The sequence below is a fragment of the Anabrus simplex genome, chromosome 9 (assembly GCF_040414725.1).
Source record: "Anabrus simplex isolate iqAnaSimp1 chromosome 9, ASM4041472v1, whole genome shotgun sequence".
Classification (NCBI taxonomy): Eukaryota; Metazoa; Arthropoda; class Insecta; order Orthoptera; family Tettigoniidae; genus Anabrus; species Anabrus simplex.
Genome location: NC_090273.1, coordinates 102,023,568 through 102,050,080, shown reverse-complemented (window position 1 = coordinate 102,050,080; position 26,513 = coordinate 102,023,568). Strand labels below are relative to the sequence as shown.

General features: G+C 38.1%; 1 protein-coding gene across 2 annotated transcripts in view; it reads left to right on the top strand.

Annotated features, from left to right (window-relative positions):
* The first annotated feature begins 2,004 nt into the window (after positions 1–2,004).
* Positions 2,005–26,513, top strand: part of LOC136880936 (engulfment and cell motility protein 1) — a 44,164-nt gene continuing 19,655 nt past the window's right edge. Inside the window, exon 1 of one of the 2 annotated variants that reach the window (XM_067153468.2) lies at positions 2,005–4,527. In XM_067153468.2, coding sequence (XP_067009569.1) covers positions 2,956–4,527 — 1,572 coding nt within the window. In that variant the 5' untranslated portion in view covers positions 2,005–2,955. The remainder of the gene's footprint in view (positions 4,528–26,513) is intronic. The other variant, XM_067153467.2, reaches the window with a different exon arrangement.

Here is a 26,513-nt window from a genome sequence, read left to right as displayed (position 1 = left end):
CACAGACAATATCCTTCTTCTCTATGAACATCTGTGAAAATGCAAAATAGTATTAATGAGATAGTATATTATTCTATAGAGTGGAATCTAAAAATTAATCCGCAGAAAACTAGAGTTATGGTGTGTAGATCAGTAAGACAAAACTAGAAATACTTAAGAAAATGGAATACCTTGGGACGATTATTAGCAGCAATAGCAGGTGGCCGCCTCTGTGGTGTAGTGGTTAGCGTGATTAGCTGCCACCCCCAGAGGCCCAGATTCGATTTCCAGCTCTGCCACGAAATTTGTAAAGTGGTATGAGGGCTGTAACGGGGTCCACTCAACCTCGGGAGGTCAACCAAGTCCCTCCTCATCCATTCTCAAAGTGTCTTTTTGTGGTTTCCCAATTCTCCTCCAGGTAAATGTTGGTATGGTACCTAACTTAAGGCCACGGCCGCTTCCTTCCCTCTTCCTTGTCTATTCCTTCCAATTTTCTCATCCCCCTACCGGGCTCCTGTTCAGCATAGCAGGCGAGGCCTTGTGGGTGAATTACTGATCCTCATTCCCAGTTGTATCCACAACCCAAAATCTCACACTCCAGGACACTGCCCTTGAGGTGATAGAGTTAGAATCCCTCGCTGAGTCCGGGGAAAAGTGAAACCTGGATGATGAAAAATGTCCAGGTACTATTCATGGGAAATACTGTATATTAGTAAGTACACTTAAATAATTTTGTAAAATTTATCTTTGTTGGATTATCTTTAATATTGTGTATTTTAAAAACCTAATAAATGTGTTAATTACGATTACAGTAAATGAATGCTTTCACCCCAGATAATGGTCATTCATTCATTCATTCATTCATTACCAATTTTCCTACAGTTGAAATATGCTCCTAGTGTAACAAAAGAATAAATACTCCTGCTCCTTGGGGTGAATATTTATCCATAAAACAAAGATAAATCCTCAATATCTTGACAAATACAGATACATTATGAGAAAAGCTACAGAGACATGAGGGGTCCTACTTTGTCACAAATGGGAAATACCTTTTCCTGAGTCTCATTGTATGTCTGTTATTCTCTGGTACTTTTTCTAATTTTCATGTGCATCATACTGTTATGTTTCCTAAAAAATATTTCAATCCTGAGAATATTTAGCAGCCTAACAGTATGTAGTAATAATCATAAAACTGTGAATATAAACGTTTTGTGCTCCTAGTTACTTAAGAACCCGTAAGATGGTGTATAATTAGTATAATTTCACTTTTACTTTTCAAATTCTGCAACCAATTCCTGCTACAGAGCAAAGGGGAAGAAGACAGGAAGGGAATTGATATTATGCATGAAGATGATAACATACCTCAACATATTGTCCTCGCTTCAATGCATATCCTACGGCAACAAACATTTGAAAGATTTATGCATAATTATAACTGAAAATATATTTTGCTTTTCACTGTAATATGCCTTGTTTTTTATTGTATTTTTTTAGCTCAGCCAGTGAAAATTTTTAATGGTAATTGTTCACATGACAGCAAATTATTGAAAGAAAGATACAAGGGAAAATGTCCATTGGGTGATGGAGGAAATCATGGCTAAAAAACATTTGAATATGGCACAGATGTACATCAGAAGAAGCTTTTCATGCTGCATTGTCAAGATCAGAGCTGGCCGCTGACCTCCATTCGGGGATGGCGTCTTAAGAATAGGAAGAAGAAGACGAATTGTTCACAAATAGTCACTGCTAAAAACATTTTTCAGAATTTACTTTTTTTTTTTTTTACAGTAGTGAATATATATGCTTCTAATATGGGTTCTTTTAACACTTTTTGTGAATAATTTTCCATGCCTGCCCTGTGTTTATAATAAATATTACATCTCAAAGAAAGTGGATGTTTTCAGGGTTAATACTTTCTCATTTTTACAAGGACCATATCAACACAGGTTATCAGCTACAACTTCAACTAAGTATATGGAGCTATTAACCAAGGAGACTCAATTCCCTTACTTGAAATAAGAACAGTTATTACCATTAATTTCTTTTTATTAAAATACCACAAGGCACTTTCAGAAATACATTGCTAAAACCACACTACTCAGCACTCCTGCTCCTGATAAGTTTAAATATGATAATTACTTCCTTACAGGAAATGACAGTTGATTAAGCAACAAAAGTGATAACTTTATTGCTGTGGTTATAGTTGAGTTGTACATGAATTCAGTCTTGCTAAGTGCTTGCATTGATTATCTTAAATTTACAGTAGTTTAGAGAAAATAAATTCCTATATTTCTGTGAAGAATCTGTGAAGAAATTGCCTGCAGTCATTTTATTAAGTACCTGTAGTGTTTCATCTGATTGGCATTAACACTAAGATCATGGGTTTACTGTAATGTGTTCTTCTTCTTGCTGAAGTTGCAATGAATGTCTTTTAAACCATTTTAATGCTATGTAAAAATGCTCCAGCATGTACTGATACTGAATTTGTTGGAGCATACTGAGACTTGTGATGATAGTTAACACCTCCCAGAACAAATTAGTGACATGAGTGCTAATTACTTCATTCACACTTGTTTGGTCTTTACACCTTAGCATTGCCTAGAAGGTTGATACATGTGGACACAGTCTGAGAAGAGAAAATACAGAATGTGAGGTGACCTAATTAGTATGATGCAGCAGAACTCTTCTCTTATCATCATATACTCTGAGAGAAAGATAACATGAGATTAGGAAGTTTAAATAGGGATATCATATCTGACATACCAGGACTGTTAACCTTTTCCCAGATAATAAATGTGTCATTATTAAAGTGATATGTTTAAGACTTTTGTTTAAAACAAATGTAAACAGTAGTTTGTATGGTTTTTACAAGTGCTGCCAAATGTCTCTTTTCAGTTAAATGTTGGTGTTTCTGATCACTTGTAGCAGTGTCTAGTTCTTCACCATTAATATATTATTATTAATACCAATACCAAAATGCAAGAAGACAAGCACAACAGTAAAGATATTGTGTCAGTTGCAGTAGAAGTACGTAATGAAAAAATTCTGTACAAATTAAACCAGATGGAATCATTACCAGAAATTATTGAAAAATTATGTAACGAAAATAAAATTCCACATCGACCTGGACAGTATTCCTTGCAACTTACAGAATTAGGACATTCAAATGAGCCTTTTAATAAGTATGTAACTGAAGAGAATCGTGTTCATATTAAAAATGGTTCCATTCTACGACTAGTGTATTCGCCAATGGAGATGTGTAATATCATTCATAAAAAGATACAACCAGGCAGTGGTATTGAAGAGGAAGAACTTCTGTGGGTTCTGGAAAAACTGGCGACTCTTAGTAAGGACCGTACTTTTGCATTAGAGTTTGTCACAAAATATGATCTTGAAGTCGTAATGTCTTTAATCAAAGAAAGGAAGCCGCCTTTCAACGTGACTACTTTGTGTATGGAGGTAGTTTTGGTCTTTTTGTCACATGGTTTAATTCCAAACATTGGTGACATTCCAATTGAATCTATTGTGGAATTTGTCATTTCTCCTGAAGCTATTCTTCCCAAAACTGAAGAAGTTTCCTTAGCCATTCTTAAATTTCTCTTAAAATCCAAGAAAACACCTGATTCTGTCAAGGAATTCATAAGAACAAAAGTTTCTGTCCAAGAAATTCTTCCACATATTTGGAATAGAGACAGTCCAAAAGTGCAAGAATATGCTTTAGCATATATTAATGTCTTAGCCTCAGGACATCATTCTTCTGAAATAATTCCTCTAATGGCTTCAGAACAAGTTCGAGATAATTTACGTAAAAATATTTTAAACAACACCAGCAGTACTGTGCCCATGTCTCGTGGCATGGCTCATGAGTTATATGTGTACCAGAGCATCCTTCTTGAACAGTTAGTGTCCAAGTTGCATACTTATGTCGATCCAGATGGTGAAGATGGGCATTGTTTACAAGAATTAAGTAATGTTTCTCAAAGTTACAAACAACAAGCAAAGAGAGATAGCATTGTATCTCTTATTGATGAAGGATGTGTGGAAAACACAAAGTCAAATTTGTGTGTTAGATCAACATCTTTGCATGAATTTGAAATAGGAACTCCTCTTTTAGATAAGAAATCTAGGAAATGTGCCTATGAGCTAAAATCTAAATCTGCTGTTGAATCTGGAGAAGAAGGCGATGTCCTTACAGATATTCATACTTACGCTGGTTTTTCTCCTTCCCCTGACTTTTGTTGTTTGACGTTAGATTGTATGCTGTATTTTGCTCGTAAGTACCTCAAGTATTACACACGTATAATGTTAATGGAGCAGAATGCATTGAAACAACCATTTTATACTGTGTGTGATAGGCTAGTGAAGCTGTTATGTGATGTGCTCCATGTGGGTCAGAAATGTTCAAAGGATTGTGTTCTCTATCAACCTCTGTTATTTAATTCTCGTGACGAGTCTCCTTTCTTTAAGGAACTGTTCTGTCTAGCTGCTGTCAAGATGAGCAACACAAGAAGAGAGATGAAAGCCCGAACTGTTCAAGACCATGAAAAGGTAAAATTTTCTGTTAATAATTTATATTTATTATTTGTTATAATTCATGTCCAGCTCCTTGGCTGAATGGTCAGTATAGTGGCCTTTGGTTCAGAGGGTCTCTTGTTCAATTCCTGGCTGGTGCAGAGATTTTTAGCTGCATTTAATTCCTCTAATTCGGGATCTTCATTCATTTGGCATAGCCAATTGCTGCAAATCAAAACATTTATTCCTAATAATAATTTTTTAAATAATCATATGGCTTTGGCTACAGCGTGCAAGTATTTTTATTTGATGCTATTTATGCTGCCTGCATGCCAGTTTCAACATTCTGTTTTGCTGTACCAGATGGCAGAGAACAGATCTCTATTGGGTGATCTGCGGCTAAGTTTTAATTAATTATATCGGGAAAACACCAAATGTGTTACCAGAAATCTTTTACATGCTGATATAAAAAGACTTGGAGTATTGAACGGACTTATTTCTCACCTGTATACTCCTGCCAGGTTTGAACCTGCAATTTTGGGATCTGAAGGCCAAAACTCTACCACTGATTGACACAGAGAGCTTACTTAATTCAAGATTTACCAAAGTTTTCCATAGAATGAAATATTTAACACAGTTGGAGGGGTTTACTTAGCCCTTTAGAACATTTCCTCATTTTCAAACCAGTCAGACTGTACCTTAATTATGGCCACAGCCACTTCTTTCCTTGTCGTAGCCCTTTCCCATCTCACTGTTGCCATAAACCTATGTCTACTACCTTTGATAATTAAAAAACAGCCTTGTCAATACTTAGAGTTATTTAATAAATTATTTGTTATGACCTCACACACCGTACATGTTTCGAAGTACTTACTGTCCTCTTCCTCAGCAGTTTTTACACACTATCAACTCTGTACTTATTATTACACATCAGACACCAAAGTTGACAGTTGTCAGTTGACATAGTTTCAGGTTTGGGTGTCAAAATAAGCATTCTCCATTTTCCAAATAGAGGAGAAAGATAATGATCCTGCTATCGGTGTTCTACTGACAAGCATATTACCTGATGCTAAGGTCAAGTTATGTTTATGTATGGATAGCAGAACATTAACTTAGGTTGGGGTGAACTACAACTGTAGGGATATTTGAGGACAGAAATTACCAGCAACATTTAACTGACGTGATCTCTGAAATGGAAGATTTTAAAAATAGACAAGGATGACATTTTAAGAAGATTGTAAATAGAATAGTGTAATTTTAGTGTTCTTTTATGACATTTATGATTTTTTTTTTTAATATGACACATATTAGATTTGTATTGAGAGACATGTAGAACTTTGGTGTTTGATGTGTAATAATAAGTAAAGAGGTCCAAGAGATAATTGATAGAGTGTAAAAACCACTGAGAAAGAGGACAGTAAGGTCGTAGAAATATGTATGGTGACAGTAAGGTCCTAGAAATATGTATGGTGTGTGAGGTCATAACAAATAATTAAATAACTCTAAGTATTGACAAGGCTTAATTTTAATTATCAAAGGTGTAATTGTTGGAGTAGAGATCTTAGTCAATACAGACCATTATAAAATCAAACCACAATGTACATTAAAAAACCTATGTATTGGTGCTATTTTGAACCATTACGGTATCAAAAAAAAAAGAATCTATCTATTTTTTCTTTCATATCCCATCTGAAAGGTAAGGTTGGCTACTTAGTGGATAATACTCACTTTCTGACCAAGAGAAGAGCTGGGTTTCAATGGGGTGATGTTAGGTACAAAAATGGATTTTTTTAAAAGCAATGTAAATTTAAAATAGCAATTGTATAATATTATTTGAAGTGATTCCACATACTGTATATGAGTTGATTATGTGTGTAAGTAGAGAAGATATTATGAGTAGAATTTTGTAAATAATATAAATTTATTAAGGATGAACTATGTGTTTAATAGATAAATTGTTAGTGTAAATTGTATAATATTGTATTTTAGGAAAATGTCTTCTTTTTAATTTAAAATTTAGTGCTTGATAATAATGTATTTTTGTATATCATTTGCCACTGAGATAGACACTTCATTTGCAAATAAAGTGATTTTGATTTTATTTGAAAGATAAATTGGATAGGGAATGATTTGTGAGAATGGTGAGAGGAAACAGTACTTACAGTACAGGGGTCCAGTCTTTTTCTTTCAGAGGCTCTGGGTTTGATTCTTATCTCGACCAAGGATTTTTAATCATAGACTGATGTTCAGAATGGGTTTCACTCAATAGTGTACAATTTTAGCTTACCATCAAATAATAATTATCTACTCCTACATCACTCCCTTCCCAGTAACTATGTTACAAGACAATACAGTATCTGAAAAATGAGAGGAAAATCTCACTTGACAACCAGCATGAGTTACTTTTATATTGTTGGTTCTCCAGCCACAGTCAGCATTGGTGAAGGAAATGGTGGTGGTTGTGGAGACTTGTCTGATGCTGAGGTATTAAAACTAAAATTTTCTTTCTGCTGACTAGTCAATACATATGCTGGTTTCAGTCTGTCAGTTGAAATATTCACTTGTTTGTCTGGTTCATTAAATACTTCTATCGGTGAATTTGTCTGTCTCTGTATTTTACTTTCCTGGCAGGCGATGCATGACGTTTCCCATGAGATGACATTCTTTTCCAAATGTTTCCCAATCACTTTACTATATAATACATAGGTCGATCAAATATAAACAGCATTTTTGTTCCTGAACATCAACAGTTGGTAGGACTGGCCCCGCGCTTCTGGTATGATTAGGCGGGACTGTTAGGAGTGGGGAGAGCATGCTGTTAAATATTTCCCATCGTTACATCAGTAACGCTCACGATGTCGGAACAACAGGTGCACCCTTCCACTGCGCAATGCATAATTATAAAATTTCTTGCTCGTGAAGGAGTGACAGCGGCAGAAATTTGCCAGAGATTGACTGCACAGTTCAGTGATCAAACATTTTCAAGGACGCGTGTGTTTGCCTGGCATAAAAAGTTCAAGGAAAGACAAGAACGTGTGGAAAATCAGCAACACGATCTTCATCCTCGGACCAGCATTACAGACGAGAACATTTGTGCGGTTAAAGACATTATGGACGACAACCGCTGGGCGACAGTATCAGAAATTGCAGAACAAGTCAGAATCAGTTAAGGGAGCTATCAAGCGATCATCATAAATGACCTACAGTTCCATAAAGTGTGTTCCAGATGGGTCCCTCGCCTTTTGGCCGAAAATCTGAAGTTGAGACGTTTGGGGGTCTGTCAAAGGCTTACAGCAAGGTTTGATCATCCTCCTTACAGCCCAGACTTATTGCCCTGCGATTTCCATTTGTTTGGACTGCTTAAAGAAGCTCTAGGAGAGCAAAGATTTGAAGATGACGAGAGTGTGTAAGACTTCATGTGCAACTGGCTGGTGACATGACCCTGTTCTTTTTATGATGAGGGCATCAAAAAGCTGCCCATATGCTGGGACAAATGCATTTCCAAAGCAGGAGACTATGTGGAAAAATAAATTGTAATTGCCTTGTGCTTTTCTATAAATGAATTTAAATAAAAAAGAAAATCCCCTTTATATTTGATCTCCCCTCGTAAGTTTACTGTCCAAAGATCAAAAGGCAAATGATTGAACTCGTATAACCTAAAATATTGTTGTGATGGCAGATTTCTCCTTGTGTTCCTCTGCTAATGGAATCTCATAAACCTGCGGCCACTGGTCACTGAATTAGGTGGATGAGGAAAACTGCGCTGTTGTGAGGTATGGGAAAAGCAAGCAACAGATTGCCATGCAGTGCTGTCTGGTCAAAGCCAGTTCGCGCCAGAGTAGTTTTTTCTCTATTATGCAATCCATTTATAGTATTTTAAGTATTCAAAGTTATAATGTAAACCATAAACCAATAAAAATATTTTAATAAAACTGATACAAATTATTGCGTAATCTGAAAGTACTTACCATATCTACTGTTTCCTGAACAACCTCAGCTAGCGACATTTATACGGCCACTTTCCGGGCAATTTTACAGGAAATCTAAAAGACCCATGAAAACACGTTTCAGATAAAAAAATTAAGGTAGGCAATTTTCTACATTTTTCCCCACAGACAACATTTTATTGGCTGAAGAAACAAAAACGTGGTCGCTTACTGCAAAATTTCAATTTATGATTTTACGGATTTAAATTTACTTGTTCAGGTTTTTATTCTTAATCATTATGTGGAAAATAGGTGTACCTCTGAAATCACCAGTCTCTCCTGAAGCTTGTAGTATAATTTGTTTTGCAACATTATAGGAGGTAACATCAGGATCTTGGGAAAGAACGAACTTCCTCTTGCTCCGAAATCGTGTGTTCAATTAGACATTTCTTTGCCAGTTGCTATATAACCTTGGTAACAGCATAATCTCTCTGACCCGCTTAATTTGGTGGCCACGACTTAAGTAGTGCTTACAGATGATCTAGCTTGTCGAAGATACTCTTGTTTTACAAAATCTGATTGACTTCCTCAATTCTTGGAATTGGTTAGGTGTTGTCCTATCTTTTAGTCATCCATAGACTCCACACATTCTCTTGGAACAATTCTTTTCCATGGCAGAGTATAGTTGACTAACCCATTGGGATTTCAAAAGACATATGATACCATGATTGATGTGAGGAGGCCATGGAACAGAAGGAGGTAAGAGAGGTGTTCTGGTAGGGTAAAATCGATGCTAGGTGAAGATTTTAGATCTGCAATCCAGTATCAGAAAGAAATGCATATAACTCAAGGTACGGAGATTGGTCACTTTTGTGGAGAACTTTAGCACAATATGAAGATAAAGTTGGAATTCAAGAGAACAAATTGGGGCAAATATTCATTTATAGGTAGGGAAAAGGCTAGGAAAACAAATAGGGAATCTGCTACCTGGGCTGTTGCCCTAAACGCAGATCAATGTTGATGGATTTATGTTGATTGATTGATGTTCTATGATCATAAACTGAAACTCCAATTTGACTATCGTTAAACTACCAGGATCCATTTTACAAGATTTAGGGAAAAGAGGTTGTCCATTAGTAGTGGTAATATTATGCTTATTTTTATGTTGAATATCTATATGCAGAATTGAGATTTTTTTTTATGTCAAGGAACTTGTTTAGGAGTTTAAAAAATGACAGATGGTGAACACTGTGCTTACAGCGTCAGTTTCAGAGATTAGGGTAATATCAGTGGAAACATTCAAATTGGTTTTTCCATCTACATCAAAATCTTGATTATCCGGCATAATCACTGGACAAATTTGCACGAATAATAAAATGTTATCAGTTTTAATGCACAACGAAACTTTTAATAATACAGAACATACTATACTGTTTGAAAATGCAATAATAACAAACAATTAATACATTCAGTAACCACTTTTGTTAATAAAGTAAACCAATTTAAAAATTACGTCTAATTCTAAGTGATTCTGTTTTCTTTTTTTAAATGTTTCTTTCTGACACCAATCCTATAATCATTTGCTAATTTCTTTACTGACTCTCCTTTCTTGAAATTGTCAATTAAATCAAGCTTTACTTTCAAAGTTAAAAGCACTTTCTTTCGGTTTGTAGCCATGACTGCTGTCACAGAACACTGACAAAAACTGCTATACAGTATACTACTTAGTGTTTAGTTTTTGAACAAAGCATGCCACAAGCACTCTTGAACTCGAGAGCGAGCTCGAATTTCAAGCATATAGTTCACATGTATTCAAATTGCTGTGACCTCGGGGGTGCATGGATAACCCACAAACTGGATAATCTGCACCCAGATAATCAGGATTTTACTGTATTAGTCTTTTGTTTTTTAAATCAATGAGAAGATTAAAATGATGGATAAAGTCTGCCCCTATAATAAATACCCTTCGTAGTTTTAACTATGATAATGGGGCCATTCAAATTTCTTTTTGAGATTTTCAGTCTTCATTTGGAAGGTGTAGGATAAGAAAAAAGTCATATAAAGTCAGGAAATGTCATCATCATAGGTTGTTCTGCCATTCGGCAGGTCCAATCATAGCTGTGACCTCCATCTCTCGATCTTGTGCCCTTTTCTTCACTTCTGCATAATCTTCCTTTCTTCTTCTAATGCTGTCTAATAACTGATATCGTCTCCTTCTTCTTCCTCGTTTTCCTTTTATCAGCCCTTCAATTGCTACTCGTAGTAAGGTGTTGTGTCTTAGATTATGCCCTATCCAGTTTTTCTTCCTATTTTGGATTACGGTCAGCATGCTCCTCACTTCTCCCACTCTCTTCAGAACTTCCTCATTTGATATTTTATCTTCCCATTTTACACCTTCAATTCTTCTCCAAATCCACATTTCCAATGCCTCTATTCTTCTCTGTTCTTCCTTCCTTAATGTCCATGTTTCAGCGCCGTATAGAGCTATACTCCATATGTAACACCTTGCAAGCCTCTTCCTCAGATCTTTCTCTAGCAGGCCACAAAACAGTGTTTTCTTCTTGTTGAAGCTTTCCTTGGCTAAGGCAATTCGAGCTTTTATGTCTGTTATAGAGTGAAGGTCTTCAGTCACAATACTTCCAAGATACTTAAACTTATTCACCTGTTCAATAATTTCTCCCCCTTTCTTGATTGTCGCTTTTTCAGCTTTACCTCCAAGTATCATGAATTTGGTTTTCTTTTTGTTTATGCTCATTCCATACTCTTCACATTTTTTGTTTAATTCTCTCAGCGTTTTGCAGAGGTCCTTCACATTTTCATCTATCACTGCCATATCATCAGCAAATCTTATACATTCAATTCTTTTACCTCCAACATTGACACCTCCTTTACCATCCAAGCATTCACAAATAATTTCCTCCAAGTAAATATTAAACAAAGTTCGTAATAAGCAGAACCCTGTCTAACACCTCTCCCCAGTCTGATTTCTTCTGTTAATTCTCCTCTTATTCTCACTCTTGCTGTTTGGTTGTAATATAATTCCTTGATCAGTCTTCTCTCTCTCCATTCCACTCCATGTTTTTTAAGTATCTCCAAGAGCTTATCCCACCTCACTTTGTCAAATGCCTTCTCTAAGTCTACAAAGACTGTGTATACTTTTGTATTCTTCTCTATGTACTTTTCTCCTATGACTTTCAGTAAACCAATGGCATCCCTTGTGCCTACTCCATGCCTAAATCCATATTGTTCTTCACCAATATAATTCTCCATTCGTCTGTAAATCCTTCTGTTTATTGCTCTTAATAGTATTTTAGCTGCATGAGAAATTAAACTTAGTGTCCTGTGTTCTTCATATTTCTTACTTTTTTTCCTTTTTTCTATTGGTATTATTATATTTTCCAGAAAATCTTTTGACCATTTCCCTTTTTAAGTATATTTCTTGACAAAGTTTTACAAATACATCCTTTCCTTTCTCCTGCAGTACTGTGAGTAGTTCAACTTGTATTTCATCTACACCAACTGCCTTGCCATTCTTTATTTCCCTAATAGTTGCCTCTATTTCCTCTTCTCAGTCTAGCTCGAGCGGTCGAGGAGAGAGGTCGTGTAGAGTAGTGCGTGCGGTGAATATGGTTGGCATCGAGCAATACCGGGCCGCTATTGGCAAATGGCAGGCGAAACGGAAGAAGGAGAACAAGAATGGATTGGTGATAAGTAAGGACGGATTAAAAATGAGTGAAATGGTGCTGGTAGTGGCAGTGGTAGCGGTGCTACTGGTTATTGGCAGGGTGGAATTAAACCCAGGCCCGAATACCAGTGGAAAATATAACACAGAGGATTTGGCCGCACTCAGGGTGGTTGTGAGTGAAGTCATGCAGGAGAAATGCCAGTGGGAGAAACTGCAGGAAATAAAGGACATGATGGAGGAGCAGAGGAAGGAGATAGGCAACATGAAGAAATGGCTGGAAACGAGGACGGAGGAATCAAGCAGAAGAGTTGACAATAATGAGAAAGAAATCGAGTTATTGAGAGGGGAAGTGAAATATTTGAAAGAGGAGATGATGAGGATGAAGAAAGAAGGGGAGGAGTACAAGCAGGAGAGATGGAAGAAAGGCATATTTATATATGGAGTTGAGGAAGATGTGAGGGAGGGCAAGTTGGAACTGATAGGCAAGGTGATCGAAGTTATACGTGATACAATGAAGATAGATTTCAGTAGTGGTGACATAGACGATGTAGAGAGAATTGGTAAAACTAAAGGACGGAGGCCAATTAGGGTAAAAATTTTATCTACCCTAATGGCAGAAATTGTGGTAGGTAACAGTAAGAATTTACAGGGACAGAAAATAAGGGTGAAAAGAGACATGGGAAGAGAAGGAAGTGAAAATATGAGGATCTTGAATAGGCACCTATGGAGAGCGAGGAACCAGGGGCTAAAGGCCCGAATAAGAGGTCTGAGGTTGGAGGTGACAAACGGGCGATGGGTTAGAGTACATTCAGTGACGAAGCTAAAGTAGATGGACGAAAACGAGAGGGTTGAGGGTGGTGAGATGACAAGGCAAGATGGGAAGAAGAAAGAAGAAAAGAAGAGGAGAGACGTGGCAGGAGAGGAGAGCATCTCAGAAGAGAATGGGCAGTGCAGCCGGGAGGCAGAAGATCAAGAGAGTGAAGTGGACGGTGAGAGTGAGCAGCAAGAAACTGGGAGAGTAGAGTGTAGTGTTGCAGTGAGCAAGAAAGGACAAGGGAAGGTGGATTCAGAAGCCCAAAATAGTGAGGGGGTGAGTGGGGGTGAGCAGCAAAAATCGGTGAGAGCAGAGTGCAGTGGTGTAGTGAACAAGAAAAGACAAGAGGAGACAGATCGACAGGAAGGTAAAAAAATTATGAGTAAAGTCAGAAGTAGGAGCTTAAAAGATATATGGGGAAAAGTACGTAAAGGGATGGAGGATACAGAGGACATGGAACGGTATAGGTTGGTTAAAGAAGGAGGAATGGAGACGAGGGATGAGAGGTCGATAACTACTAGAAGTAAGAATAGAGGGGGAGACCAAGAAGGGAGAGAGGGAAAGTTATAACTATATTGGAAAATAGGATGTGTGAATATTGAGGGACTAAGGAACAAATTAGGAAACAAGAAAGTTCGGGAAGTAATTGAAAGTTTTGATGTTGTGGCACTCTTGGAGATGTGGCTGGGAACAGGGAGGGAGATTTCATGGAAGGGGTTTGTGATAAAATATAAATATAGAAGAAAAGAGAGGAATAAGGGACGAGCACCAGGAGGGATGATAGTTCTAATTAGGGAAGAAATTAGTGAAAGAGTAGAGGATATAGAGACCGATATGATGGAAACCATATGGTTGAGATTGAATATGGGAGGGGGTGAGGGAAGGAGGAAGAAAATAAATTTGGCTTTTGTTTACTGCCACCCTAGTAATTCAGCATATGCAAATAAATATTTTTTTGAAGAGTTATTGGTAGATATTGGTAGGATAAGGGGAATGTTTCCAGGTGAGGAGGATATGTTGTTATTTGGGGATTGGAACGCGAGAATAGGGGAACAGAGCCCAGTTTATAGTAGGGAGGATGGAATGTGTTTGTTGGAAAGTAGAAGGAGTGAGGACAAAATTACAAATAGTTATGGAGAGAAGCTCCTAGAGATGTGTGCTGTGGGAAATTTGTATATTCTGAATGGGTGGATAGAGGGTGACAGGACGGGGAAATTGACATATGTTACTGAGAAGGGTGGTAGTGTGATAGATATGGTTTTAAGTTCGGAAGGGATGATTGAGGAAGTTGTAAGAATGGAAATAAGAGACTGGATTGAATCACACCATTTCCCGGTGAGGGTTATGCTGAAAAGGGGGGAAGAGAAGTGTACAATGAAGGAAGATGAGACAAATGATAAACGAGGGAGTGGTTATAATAAGTATAAATGGACAGAGAAGGTGGGCCGGGATTGGAATAGGGTAGTAAAAGAGGAGTTACAACTCCTGAAATATGGGTGGGAAGGGGCGTTAGAATAATACTGATAAAGCCTTGGAATTGTTGCTACATCCAATAAAGATAATAGCGCAGAAGGTGAAAGCTAGAAAGGGAAATAAGAAAGAGGGAGAAGAATGGTTTAATAGGGAGTGTGAAGGAATGCGGAGGAAGGTGATGGACGCGTTAGGAGAATATAGAAGGAAAGGTGGGAGCCAAGAAAGGGAGTTTTTCTGTAGATTGAGGAAGGAGTATAAAAAGAAAATTTATGAGACAAAAAAGACGTGGTTAGAGGAACAAATGGAAGCCATAAATAATGACTGCAAGACAAATAATTTTGAGAGAGTTTGGGATAAGATTAATAAAATTATTAAGGGTGGAAGGAATACAGAGAAAACGAGTATTGAGGAAGTGCAATGGGTCAGACACTTTGACGAATTACTAGGGAATAAGGGGGATGAAAGATGGAGAGGTTCGGGAGAAGAAGTAATTTGGAGGAATAGGAGAGTGGCAATTTATGACCTGGATAAAGAAATCACAAGGGAGGAAATCCTGAGAGTGATAAGCAGAGCCAGAGCGAAGTCAGCTGGGGGGTGTAATGGTATAAATAACAAGTTTTGGAAGGAAATTAGCAAAAATGAGATAATGATAGAGGGAATGGTTAAACTATTCAATAGGATATTTGAGGGAGGTAATTACCCTAAGGAATGGGAAACAGGAATTATATGCCCTATATACAAGGGGAAGGGTAGTAGGAACAATGTGAACAGTTATAGAGGTATATCTCTGTTGGATTCTTTGAGTAAAATATATACTGGGGTTTTAGCGAACAGAATAAGCGGGTGGGCAGAAGAAAATGAAATTTTGACAGATTACCAAGGGGGATTTAGGAAAAAGAAAAGAACAGTAGATAATATAATGATAGTAAAGACTATTCTAGAAAAGTATAAGAATATGGCTAGAAGTACAGTTTATGTAGCAGCAATAGATTTTGAGAAAGCTTTTGACAAGGTGAATAGAGAGACCCTATTAGAGAAATTAGGCAGGCTAGGGATTTCGGAAAAGATGTTGAGGGCAGTGGAAGGAATATATAGGATTGTCAGGTTTTGTGTAAAATTGGGAGAAGGGAGACTGAGTGGACCATTAGAGTCCAAGGTGGGTTTAAAACAAGGATGCAAGTTATCGCCAATACTGTTTATTTTATTTATCAACGATATTTTAGAGGGGTTTGGGACAGAAAATTGGGCTGTGCCAGTAATTAATGGTTTAGAAGTACCAGGACTGATATTTGCGGATGATGTGTTATTGATGACGCTAACTTCAGGGGCGATGAATAGGGCCTTAAAGTCAGTGACGCTATTTGCGAGGAAATGGGGATTGAGAATTAATGGAAATAAGTCTAAAATATTAGTAGACCAGGTGGACAAAAGAAGGAAGATTGAAGGTAATTGGGTAATTCAGGGAGAAAGATTGGAACAGGTAAGGAAGTTGGAATATCTAGGAGTTATTTTTAATGATAAAGGAACTTGGAGTGACCAGATCAAAAGGGTGAAATATAGAGGATTGGCAGCCTTAGCCTCAGTCAGAAATTTACTAGTCAAATACCCGGGGATCAGTTATAAAACACTGAGGCTAGTGTTCAGGTCGGTAATCGTTGGGAGGGTATTATATGGCTCAGAAGTTTGGGGGCTGGATGAGAAAAGAGAGGAACTAAGAAGGATTGTTAGTAGCTTTGCTAAGTTAGTAATGGGCTTACCGAGGTGTACAGCAAATGTAGGGGCGGAATTAATGTGTGGGGAGGATTTGGAATCAGAGGGTGTGAAAAGAATAGTTAGATACTGGATGAATTTAAAAAGACAGGAAGGGGGGAGGGTATTACGGGTAGCGTATGCACAGCAATGTAAGAGCATGTATAAGGGTGGATGGTTAGAAGAAATAAAGGGATATTTGGAGAGGATAGGATTAGGACACCTGTGGGGGTAGGTTTGGTCGAAGACAGAAGTGAGAGGGATGAATATACTGGAAAGGAGAATTAGAGATATCCATAGGCAGAAACTATTGGGGGAAAGCAGACTAAGAAATTCGCTGACTGTTTTGACGAAAATAGAGGAGATAGCAGGGTTGAATATTAGATACGTCGATAGGTCAAAACGATATGGGATGATGTGGTGGCTTTTAGGTTTGCAAAGGAATACAGGGTGGATACAGGGGAGAGATAAGACAAGGTGTGTACTTTGTGGAGATGTGAATGATGATTTCCACTTGCTAAGAGACTGTGAGGTAACGAGGGGGTTAAGACATGGATTATTGAGTGCCGAGCATCGGGAAATATTGGGGAGAGGGGATGAGAACGCAATCCTGAGATGGATTATTAAACAATGGGAAAAAGGGGGTGAATTGAACAGGTATTTTTGTGCGACAAAAAAGGCCTGCGAGAGTAAAATGAAGGAGAGTGAGTTAGAGGGTGGGCAGGGGAATAGGGGGGTGGAATAGTTATGTGTATAAGGGAAGGGGATATTATGATAAAATTCTAATGGATTAGGGAATATAGGGACCGAGTACTTAGTTATGTGGAGTTGGGTAATAAGACAGGATTGCATGGTCTGTTTGATTTAAAGTTAGCTGGAATGCAAGTGCTGAAATGCTGAGTGTTGTTGTTTAATTTATTGATTAGGTGTAGGTCAGGAACAATAATGTGACGCAAGTACAGAGCATAATAAGGACACTGGATGAACATTGAGTGAGTGACTGCTACAGCTAATGACTGCTAATTATTCTGATTATTATTATTATTATTATTATTATTATTATTATTATTATTATTATTATTATTATTATTATTATTCTTTATTATTCATTTTACTCTGCATGTGAACATGTATAGGGGCGAAGTCGCCTGTTATGTTCAATAAATGTATGTATGTATGTATTTCCTCTTCTAATATACTGAAGCCAATCTGATCTTCATTTATTTCATTTTCCTTCTCCAAATTTATACTACTCTCATCTGGTGTGCTGTTCCAATCATATAACCATTCTATGTACTCTTTCCATCATTCCTTAACTCTTTCAGGCTCACTTACAACTGTCCATCCAATGTTTTAATCTCTGTCATTCCACTTCCATTCCTTTTATCCTTGAGTGTTAATTCCATAGCTTCTTTATACATCATGTCATATTTACCTTCAGTTTCCAACCATTCTATTTTGCTGCAGGTTTCTCTGATCCACTTTTCTTTAGCATGTTCAGTCTCCCTTCTTAATTCATTATTTAATTTCCTATACATCTTTCTTCCTTCCCGAGTGTTTACGTTTTTCCATTTTCTCCTTTCTTCCATTTTGTCCAACATTCTTCAGTTACCCATTCCTTTCTTATTTTTCTCCTCCGTTTTGTTCCCAGAACTTCTTTTGCTGTCTCTTTAAGATTGTTTCTAAATCTCTCCCATTTTTCAGTTTGTAATCTTTCAACAAGCCTCTCTTCCAACTCTACTACATTTTTGTTTTCTTTCAAATTTTCCAGGCATATCACTTCATTGCTCTTACTTATCCCAACTCTTTTTAATTTAATGCAGAATTCTGCAACAACTAGTTTGTGATCAGAACATAACATTTTGCATTTTTTAAGCCATTCCTATATCTTTGCTGTATCATAATATAGTCTATTTGGTACCTTTCATTATTAATACTAGGTGACCAAGTATACCTCCGCCTTTTACTGTGTTCAAACAATGTATTGCCAATAACATTGTTTCTTTTACAGAAGTCAACTAACATCTGGCTTCTGTCATTTCTAACTCCGAGCCCATATTTCCCAACTATTTTGTCTTCACGTCCTTCTCCAACAATGGCATTCCAATCTCCCATTATCACCACACATGCATTCTTAATTTCTCTTCCACTAATCTTTTCTATTTGGTCGTAACATTCCTCTACCTCCTCTTCTGAGTGTTGACTGGTTGGCATATAAACTTGAATTATTACTAAATATAAAATTGAATTATTACTAAATCTTTCTGATCGCCTTTCAATCTTAGCATAATTACTCTCTCATTTACATATTCTATCTTCAACACTTTAGGCTTTATACTTTCTTAATTAGTATTCCTACTCCATGTTGTCCACTATGCTCAGCACCTGAGTAATATAGTGTATATCCTCCACTATCCAGTTCTCCACTACCTCCCCATCTCACTTCACTCATGCCTAGTATGTCAAGTTTGTTTTTAGCCATTTATTTTTTAGTATTTTCCAATTTTCTTGCTGTAATAAAGTTAGTACATTACAAGTACCTATCCTCAAAATGAGTTTACTTTTTCTAGGGCTTTTACTCATCCTTCCTTCATCTCTGTTAAAAAAACCTTGATGTATTCCCCTCCCAGAGATCCGATTGAGGGGAAGTTTTACCTCCGGAGTCATTTATACAGAGGTCCATTGCCATGAACTTCTTGGGATGATTTCAGTGATGGTTTCCCGTTGCCTTCCACTGACCTCCAAAACCTGTCTGCTCATCGACTCAGTTTCCCACTGGGTTTGGTTACCCAACCTTCCACTGAGTTGCTCAGCTTAACAGGAGCACCATGTGTAGGTAGGAAGTTGGAGAATTGAGTTGACAGAGGCTAAGAGAACTCTCTTGTTGAGTTCTTATAATCGCATATCACCCCATTTTTTGCCAAATCTCAAGGTGTTTGCAGAGATCCCCCCTCAGGAAATGTGAAGAGACAAAAAGGCGATAAAAGGCTAAACAAAAGATCTGTCATGATGGCCCTACAATGAATGTTTATGAAGCTGGGAAGCAGAAACAGGGGCTGAAAAGAGATGGATGTGAAAGAACAGGGATTGGTAAGGAGAGAGCCTATCTCTTTAAAGATGTGGAAATTGTCTTTCTATATTTTCATCTTTGTCCTTATCTTTTCTATTGCTCCTTCTTCCTTTACTAACCTGTCATGTTTGTCCTATCATGTGTTCATGTTTCTATCTTAATATAACTGGATTTGATATGTGTTTATTCCTTTCTAATATTTATAATGACCTGCCATTGTGTTCATCTTATTATGTGTTCCATTCTATCAATAGGCAATGGGAAACCACCTCACTGTTTTCCTTTATCATTGTCATGAAGATGTCTGGCTAACTGAATTTATTAATACAAGTACATTGGCAAAAAAAAAAAAAAAAAAAAAAAATCCAAACACCAAGAAGTGGTTGTGCTAGATTAACAAACATTGGTAGGCATCTTCATGTATCTGAAAGATGATGTTGATTCACATTTCCTGCAAATCGCCCCAGCGAAGCACTAGTAGCGGCCCCTATGATGTTGCACATCAGATTTTCTTTAAATGCAGGCTATACACTGCGTATGAGATTTGACGGAGTGACCATGAGTGGATCAAGAATGCCCTTACGACGATGAAGAGGTCAGTATCAACAGTTCACTGCAGTTGAACGAGGCCATATAGTAGGGCTATGTGATGGTGGATTTTCCTTCCGCAGTAGTGCAGAATGACTTGGCAGGAATATCTCCACTATGCATGCGTGCTGGCAGCATTGGTCACAAGAAGGCATGCCTGCAAGAAGACCGGGCTCTGTACGTCCCCATGGCACCACCAAGAGGGAGAACCGCCGTATTCGGCGTATGGCTGTAGTACAGTGGACTGCGTCTGCAGCAGAAATTCGAGCAGCAATTGGCACCACAGTGACGCAACGAACTGTTCAAAATCGGTTACTTGAAGGACAGCTCTGAGCTAGACACCCTGTGGCGTGCATTCCACTTACCTCCAACCACTGCCATCTGCGACTTCAGTGGTGTCAAGCCAGAGCTCATTGGAGGATGGAGTGGAGGTGTGTTGTCTTTTTCAATGAAAGCCGGTTCTGCCTTGGTGCCAGTGATGGTCGTATGTTGGTTAGAAGGAGGCCAGGTGAGCGCCTGCATTCTACCTATCTGTGGCATCGACACAGTGGTCCTACACAGAGAGTTCTGGTCTGGGGAGCAATTTCCTATGACAGCAGGAGCACTCTCATAGTTATCCCATGCACCCTGACTGCAGATGTGTTTGTCTATCTGGTGATTCGACCTGTTGTGCTGTCATTCACGAACAACATTCCTGGGAGTGTTTTCCAACAGGATAGTGTAACCCAACATGCTCTACAAAGTGTTAACATGTTGTCTTGGCCTGCTCGATCCCCCGATCTGTTCCCAATTGAGCACGTATGAGATATCATTGGACTACAACTCCATCGTCATCCACAACCGGCATTGACCAACCAAGTGCAACAGGCATGGAACTCCATCCCACAAGCTGACATCCAGCACCTGTACGACACAATGCATGCACATTTGCATGCCTAGATTCAACAGTCAGGCGATTACACCAGTTATTAATGGACCAGCATGACACATTTGCGATGGTTTTCTCGTGCGGATGTTAACCTGTAGTCTTGTACCTTTAATCAATTAAATATGTTACCTCGACAAATATATTGCCAAAATTTCCGTAATCTTCATTCATTTCATGGTGTTTGGATATTTTTTCTGCCAGTGTAAGTGTGAGATGTACCAATCAATTAGTTTGATTCCTCATGCATCCAAGATCATATTGCATATTATAAAAAGAAGTCTAGAAAGAAAATTTGATGACCATATCACAAATACACAGTTTGGTTTTCATTGGGGTGTTTGGGAGATGGTTTTCCATGGTTTCCCATTTTCACACCAGCCACACCCTCTCACCTTAATTAAGGCCATGCTCGCTTTCTTTCCATGCCTAGCCCTCTCCTATCCCATTATTGCCATAGGACCTGTCTGTGTCAGTGCGACATAAAGCAAATGTTATTGTTTCATTGAGATGTGAACAATTGGGATGAGACAGGCTGTCAGAGAATCCTCACTCAGTGCTTGAAGTCTCTGTGTATACTTCATAGATTATAAGAAGGCTTTTGACACAATATCCTGGAATAAACTCTTTCCTCCACTACATGGAGTAGAACAGCAACTCATCACAATCATCTCGGATATAACAGTTAAGAAGTCATTATATCACTCTAGGCAGGAAAAGGGTTGGATAGGGTTTCCTCTCTCACTAGTCCTCTTCAACACTTTCGGAGATCTGATGATGGAAGAAGAAGCACTGGAAGGAACAAATATGGGAGTGAAAGTAAGCTTATTCAGGATAATAAAGTTCACCAATGATCAGGCAATATTTGCACAAAGTCCATCTTCCCTGCATTAAATGATTAACAGAATTATAAAAACACAGTGAAGAAAGTATAGCATGATAAATACCTCAAAGACAAAGTGCTTTGTCATATCGCATACAACAGAGATTTTGTGTTTGAAGATAAATTATGTCGCAATAGAACAGGTGAGAAATTTCACTAATTTAGGCCATAAAATAACTCTATAGAGTAGTAAATAAGTTACAGGGTTGTGAGCGACTACAAAAAAGACCAACACAATATTGTGAGTTGGATAGCAGGCAATGGTATGATGGTGAACAAGATGAAAAGTCAGGTTCTCCAGAGGAAAAGTCTTCTCAGTTTTAATTACTGTGTTGTGGTGATAGTCCGTCATGAGGATCACTCTAAGTACCTAGGCATTACTGTAAAGAACGATCTTCATTGGAATAATCATACGAAGGTGCAGAGAAAGGTTGCAAATCTCTTCACATGGTTATGAGGGTATTTAGGATTTGTAGCAAGGATGTAAAGGAGGGGGCAGGTAAATGATTTTTTACAAAAGAGTAGTACTGCAATCATTGGGCTGGGAAGACTTTTGTGTAAGGAGAAGAGCTGCTCAACTAAGTGGTATGTTCCAAGCTGTCAGTGGAGAGATGGCATGGAATAACATTAGTGGATGAATAATCTTGAGTTGATCTTTTAAAAGTAGGAAAGATCATAACACAAAGATAAAGTTGGAATTGAAGAGGACAAACTGGGGCAAATATTAATTTATAGGATAAGTAATAAGGGGTTGGAATAATTTATCAAGGAAAATGTTTGATAAATTTCCAAATATTTTGAAAACATATAAGAAAATGCTGGGTAAACAACTGATAGGGAATCTGCCACCTGAGCATTAGCCCTAAATGCAGATGATTGGTTGGTTGAAATTAAGGCAGAATTGCACAGCTAATATTGTTTTTAACACATTTCTGACCACCAACAAATTTAGTCCCTTCCTCCAAATGAGAGTTCTCCGTGCATTTGTCTGAACAGTTTTACTGCATGCCTGTTAATCATGGACAACGAACAAGACTGACATCGATTGCCTTGAGGCTTTTGAAATATAGTTACTGGCCAGTAATTAACATGGATGGATAGTGCTGGGTATTACATTTACAGTGAACAGGCTGTCAGAAGACCAAGAATAAGATAAGAATAAGATGATCAGCTATGTGGAAAACGATAAGGAAAGGAATGTGATTGTAGCGGGTGATCTCAATTTACCAAATGTCAATTGGGAAGGTAATGCGACCGACAGGAAGTATGACCAACAGATGGCAAATAAGTTACTATGGGAAGGGCACCTGATTCAGAAAGTGATGGAACCAACTAGAGGGAAGAATATTCTGGATGTGGTGCTGGTAAAACCAGATGAGCTCTATACAGAAACCGAAGTAATAGATGGTATTAATGATCACAAAGCTGTTTTTGTGGTAATTAAAAATAAATGTGAAAGAAAGGAAGAGATTAAAATTAGGACTATTGGGCAGTACCATATGGCTGATAAAACAGACATGAGGGAGTTTTTAATAAGTAACTATGATCGGTGGAAAACGGTAAATAAAAATGTAAACAGACTCTGGGATGGGTTTAAAGCAATTGTTGAGGAATGTGAAAACAGGTTTGTACCTTTAAAGGTGGTAAGGAATGGTAAAGATCCACTATATTATAACAGGGAAGTAAAGAGACTAAGAAGGAGGTACAAGTTGGAAAAAGAGTTAGAAATGCCTGTGGAAGTAAGGAGAAATTGAAGGAACTTACTAGGAAATTGAATCTAGCAAAGAAGTCAGCTAAGGATAACATGATGGCAAGCATAATTGGTGGCCATACAAATTTTAGTGAAAAATGGAAGAGTATGTTTAGGTACTTTATGGCAGAAACAGGTTCCAAGAAGGACATTCCAGGAATCATTAATGAACAAGGGGAGTGTGTATGCAAAGGATCTTGAAAAGGCAGAAGTATTAATTCCGCAGTATGTAAAGGTTGTTGATTACAAGGATAATGTCCAGATAGAGGAGATGGCTAATACAAAAGTTGAAAAGTAGAAAAGCAGCTGAAATTGATAAGGTTTTGGGGGATATACTAAAGACAATGGGTTGGGGTATAGTACCATATCTGAAGTACTTGTTTGATTATTGTTTGCATGAAGGAACTTTACCAAATGTATGGAGAGTTGCTACAGTAGCCCCTGTATATAAAAGAAAGGGTGATAGACATAAAGGTGAAAATTACAGGCCAGTCAGTTTGACATACATTGTATGTAAGCTTTGGGAAAGCATTCTTTCTGATTATATTAGACATGTTTGAAAAACTGGTTTGATAAAAGGCAGTTTGGGTTTAGGAAAGGTTATTCCACTGAAGACCAACTTGTAGGATTCCAGCAAGATATAGCAGATATCCTGGATTCAGGAGGTCAGTTGGACTCTACTGCGATTGACCTGTCTAAGGCATTTGGTAGGGTACCGTAGATCATGGGAGACTACTGGCAAAAATGAGTGCAATTGGACTTGACAAAAGAGTGACTGAATGGATGGCTCTGTTTCTAGAAAATAGAACTCAGAGAATTAGAGTAGGTGAAGCTTTATCTGTCCCTGTAATAATTAAGAGGGGAATTCCTCAATGCAGTGTTATTGGACCTTTATGTTTTCATATATATCAATGATATGTGTAGAGAAGTGGAATCAGAGATAAGGCTTTTCCCAGATGATGTTATTCTGTACAGAGTAATAAATAAGTAACAAGATTGTGAGTTACTGCAAAATGACCTCAATAATGTTGTGAGATGGACAGTAGGCAATGGTATGATGATAAACGGGGATAAAAGTCAGGTTGTGAGTTTCACAAATAGGAAAAGTCCTTTCAGTTTTAATTACTGCATTGATGGGGTGAAAGTTCCCTTTGGGGATCACTGTAAATACCTAGGTATTAATATAAGGAAAGATCTTCATTGGGGTCATCATCATCATCAGTTTTCCACTCCAGTTGCCCGGGTGTGGTTTACGAGCACTCTCCACTTCTGTCTGTCCATGTACTACTCTTCTCTCAAGACAACATCCCAGCTGACTCCTCTTGTTCGTATGTCCTCTTTCACTTGGTCCAGCCATCTCTTCCTAGGTCTTCCTACCGGTCGTTTTCCGGCCACAACTGTGTGTAGCCATTGTTTTGCTGTCCTCCTATCGTCCATTCATTTGACATGGCCAAACCATTTCAGACGGGCCCTTGTCACTTTTTCATTCAGGGATGGGTACACACCAGCTTCCTCCCTTATTCTTTCATTCCTTACCCTGTCCCTTTTTGTCTTCTGTACCATAGTTCGTAGGAACTTCATTTCTGCGGCTTGTAGTTTGCTATCCACTTGTTGGGTTGTTGTGAAGGTTTCTAGGCCATATGTTATTATGGGGGTGAAGTATGATTGGAATAGAATCTGCTTTGATCTTAAGGAAACTTGTTCATTCCAGAGGAGGTTCCAAACTTGATGGTAAAACTGAGCTGATTTTTGAATGCGGTTGTTAATCTCATGCTGTATTCTGTTATCACTTGAAATGATGCACCCAAGATATTTATATTGGTCTACTGTTTCCAGCTGTATACCTTCCAGCATTATTTTTCCTTTCTTCTTCTGCCTGTTGACAGACATAGTAACAGTTTTCGATTTATTTATTGTTAATCCATGTGCTTTAAAATGTTCATTCCAGGTGTTCAGCCTCTCTTGGACTTCCTTCTCTGTATTTCCCCAAATTTCTACATCATCTGCAAATGCAAATGCATTGAAGTCCATATTGTTCTTCTGCTGAATTTCTTTCATGACAGTGATAAAAAGTAAGGGTGAAAGGGTACTGCCTTGTTGCACTCCTTTAGTGGTTTGGAACCAATCAGAATTACCATTTCCTATCTGTACACAACTGCAGCAGTCTTCGTAAAGCATTTTAACTTTCTGGATAAGCCCTTTGGAGCTAGGTGTGCTAGGTACCAACTGATGAGCCCACCCTAGCACACAAGGGCGAAACGCTGGCAACGAAGAATGAGTTAGCTGGAAAATTTATAATGTCCAATAACGGACCATTTATATTGGTATTATAAATTTACTCATTCAGGACAAATATTTCAGATTCCCTATGGGAATCAACATCTATATCATCTGATGGCCAAGCAGGCATCAATTTTTGATAATGAGACAAAGTCTCTTAGTGCATTGGCACTGCCGATGGCTCCAGTTAGCCTACGCAGTGGCCTCCACGGTATGCACTAGCTAGCGTATTGGTAGGTGTGCTAGGTACCAACTGATGAGCCCACCCTAGCACACGAGGGCGAAACGCTGGCAACCAAGAATGAGTTAGCTGGAAAATTTATAATGTCCAATAAAGGACCATTTATATTGGTATTATAAATTTACTCATTCAGGACAAATATTTCAGATTCCCTATGAGAATCAACATTTATATCATCTGACGGCCAAGCAGGCATCAATTTTTGATAATGAGACAAAGTCTCTTAGTGCATTGGCACTGCCGATGGCTCCAGTTAGCCTACACAGTGGCCTCCACGGTATGCACTAGCCAGCGTATTGGTAGGTGTGCTAGGTACCAACTGATGAGCCCACCCTAGCACGCGAGGGCGAAACGCTGGCAACCAAGAATGAGTTAGCTGGAAAATTTATAATGTCCAATAATGGACCATTTATATTGGTATTATAAATTTACTCATTCAGGACAAATATTTCAGATTCCCTATGGGAATCAACATCTATATCATAAGTGGTATGTTCCGAGCTGTCAGTGGAGATATGGCGTGGAAGGACATCAGTAGACAAATAAGTTTGGGTTGTGTCTTTAAAAGTAGGAAAGATCACAATATGAAGATAAAGTTGGAATTCAAGAGGACAAATTGGGGCAAATATTCGTTTATA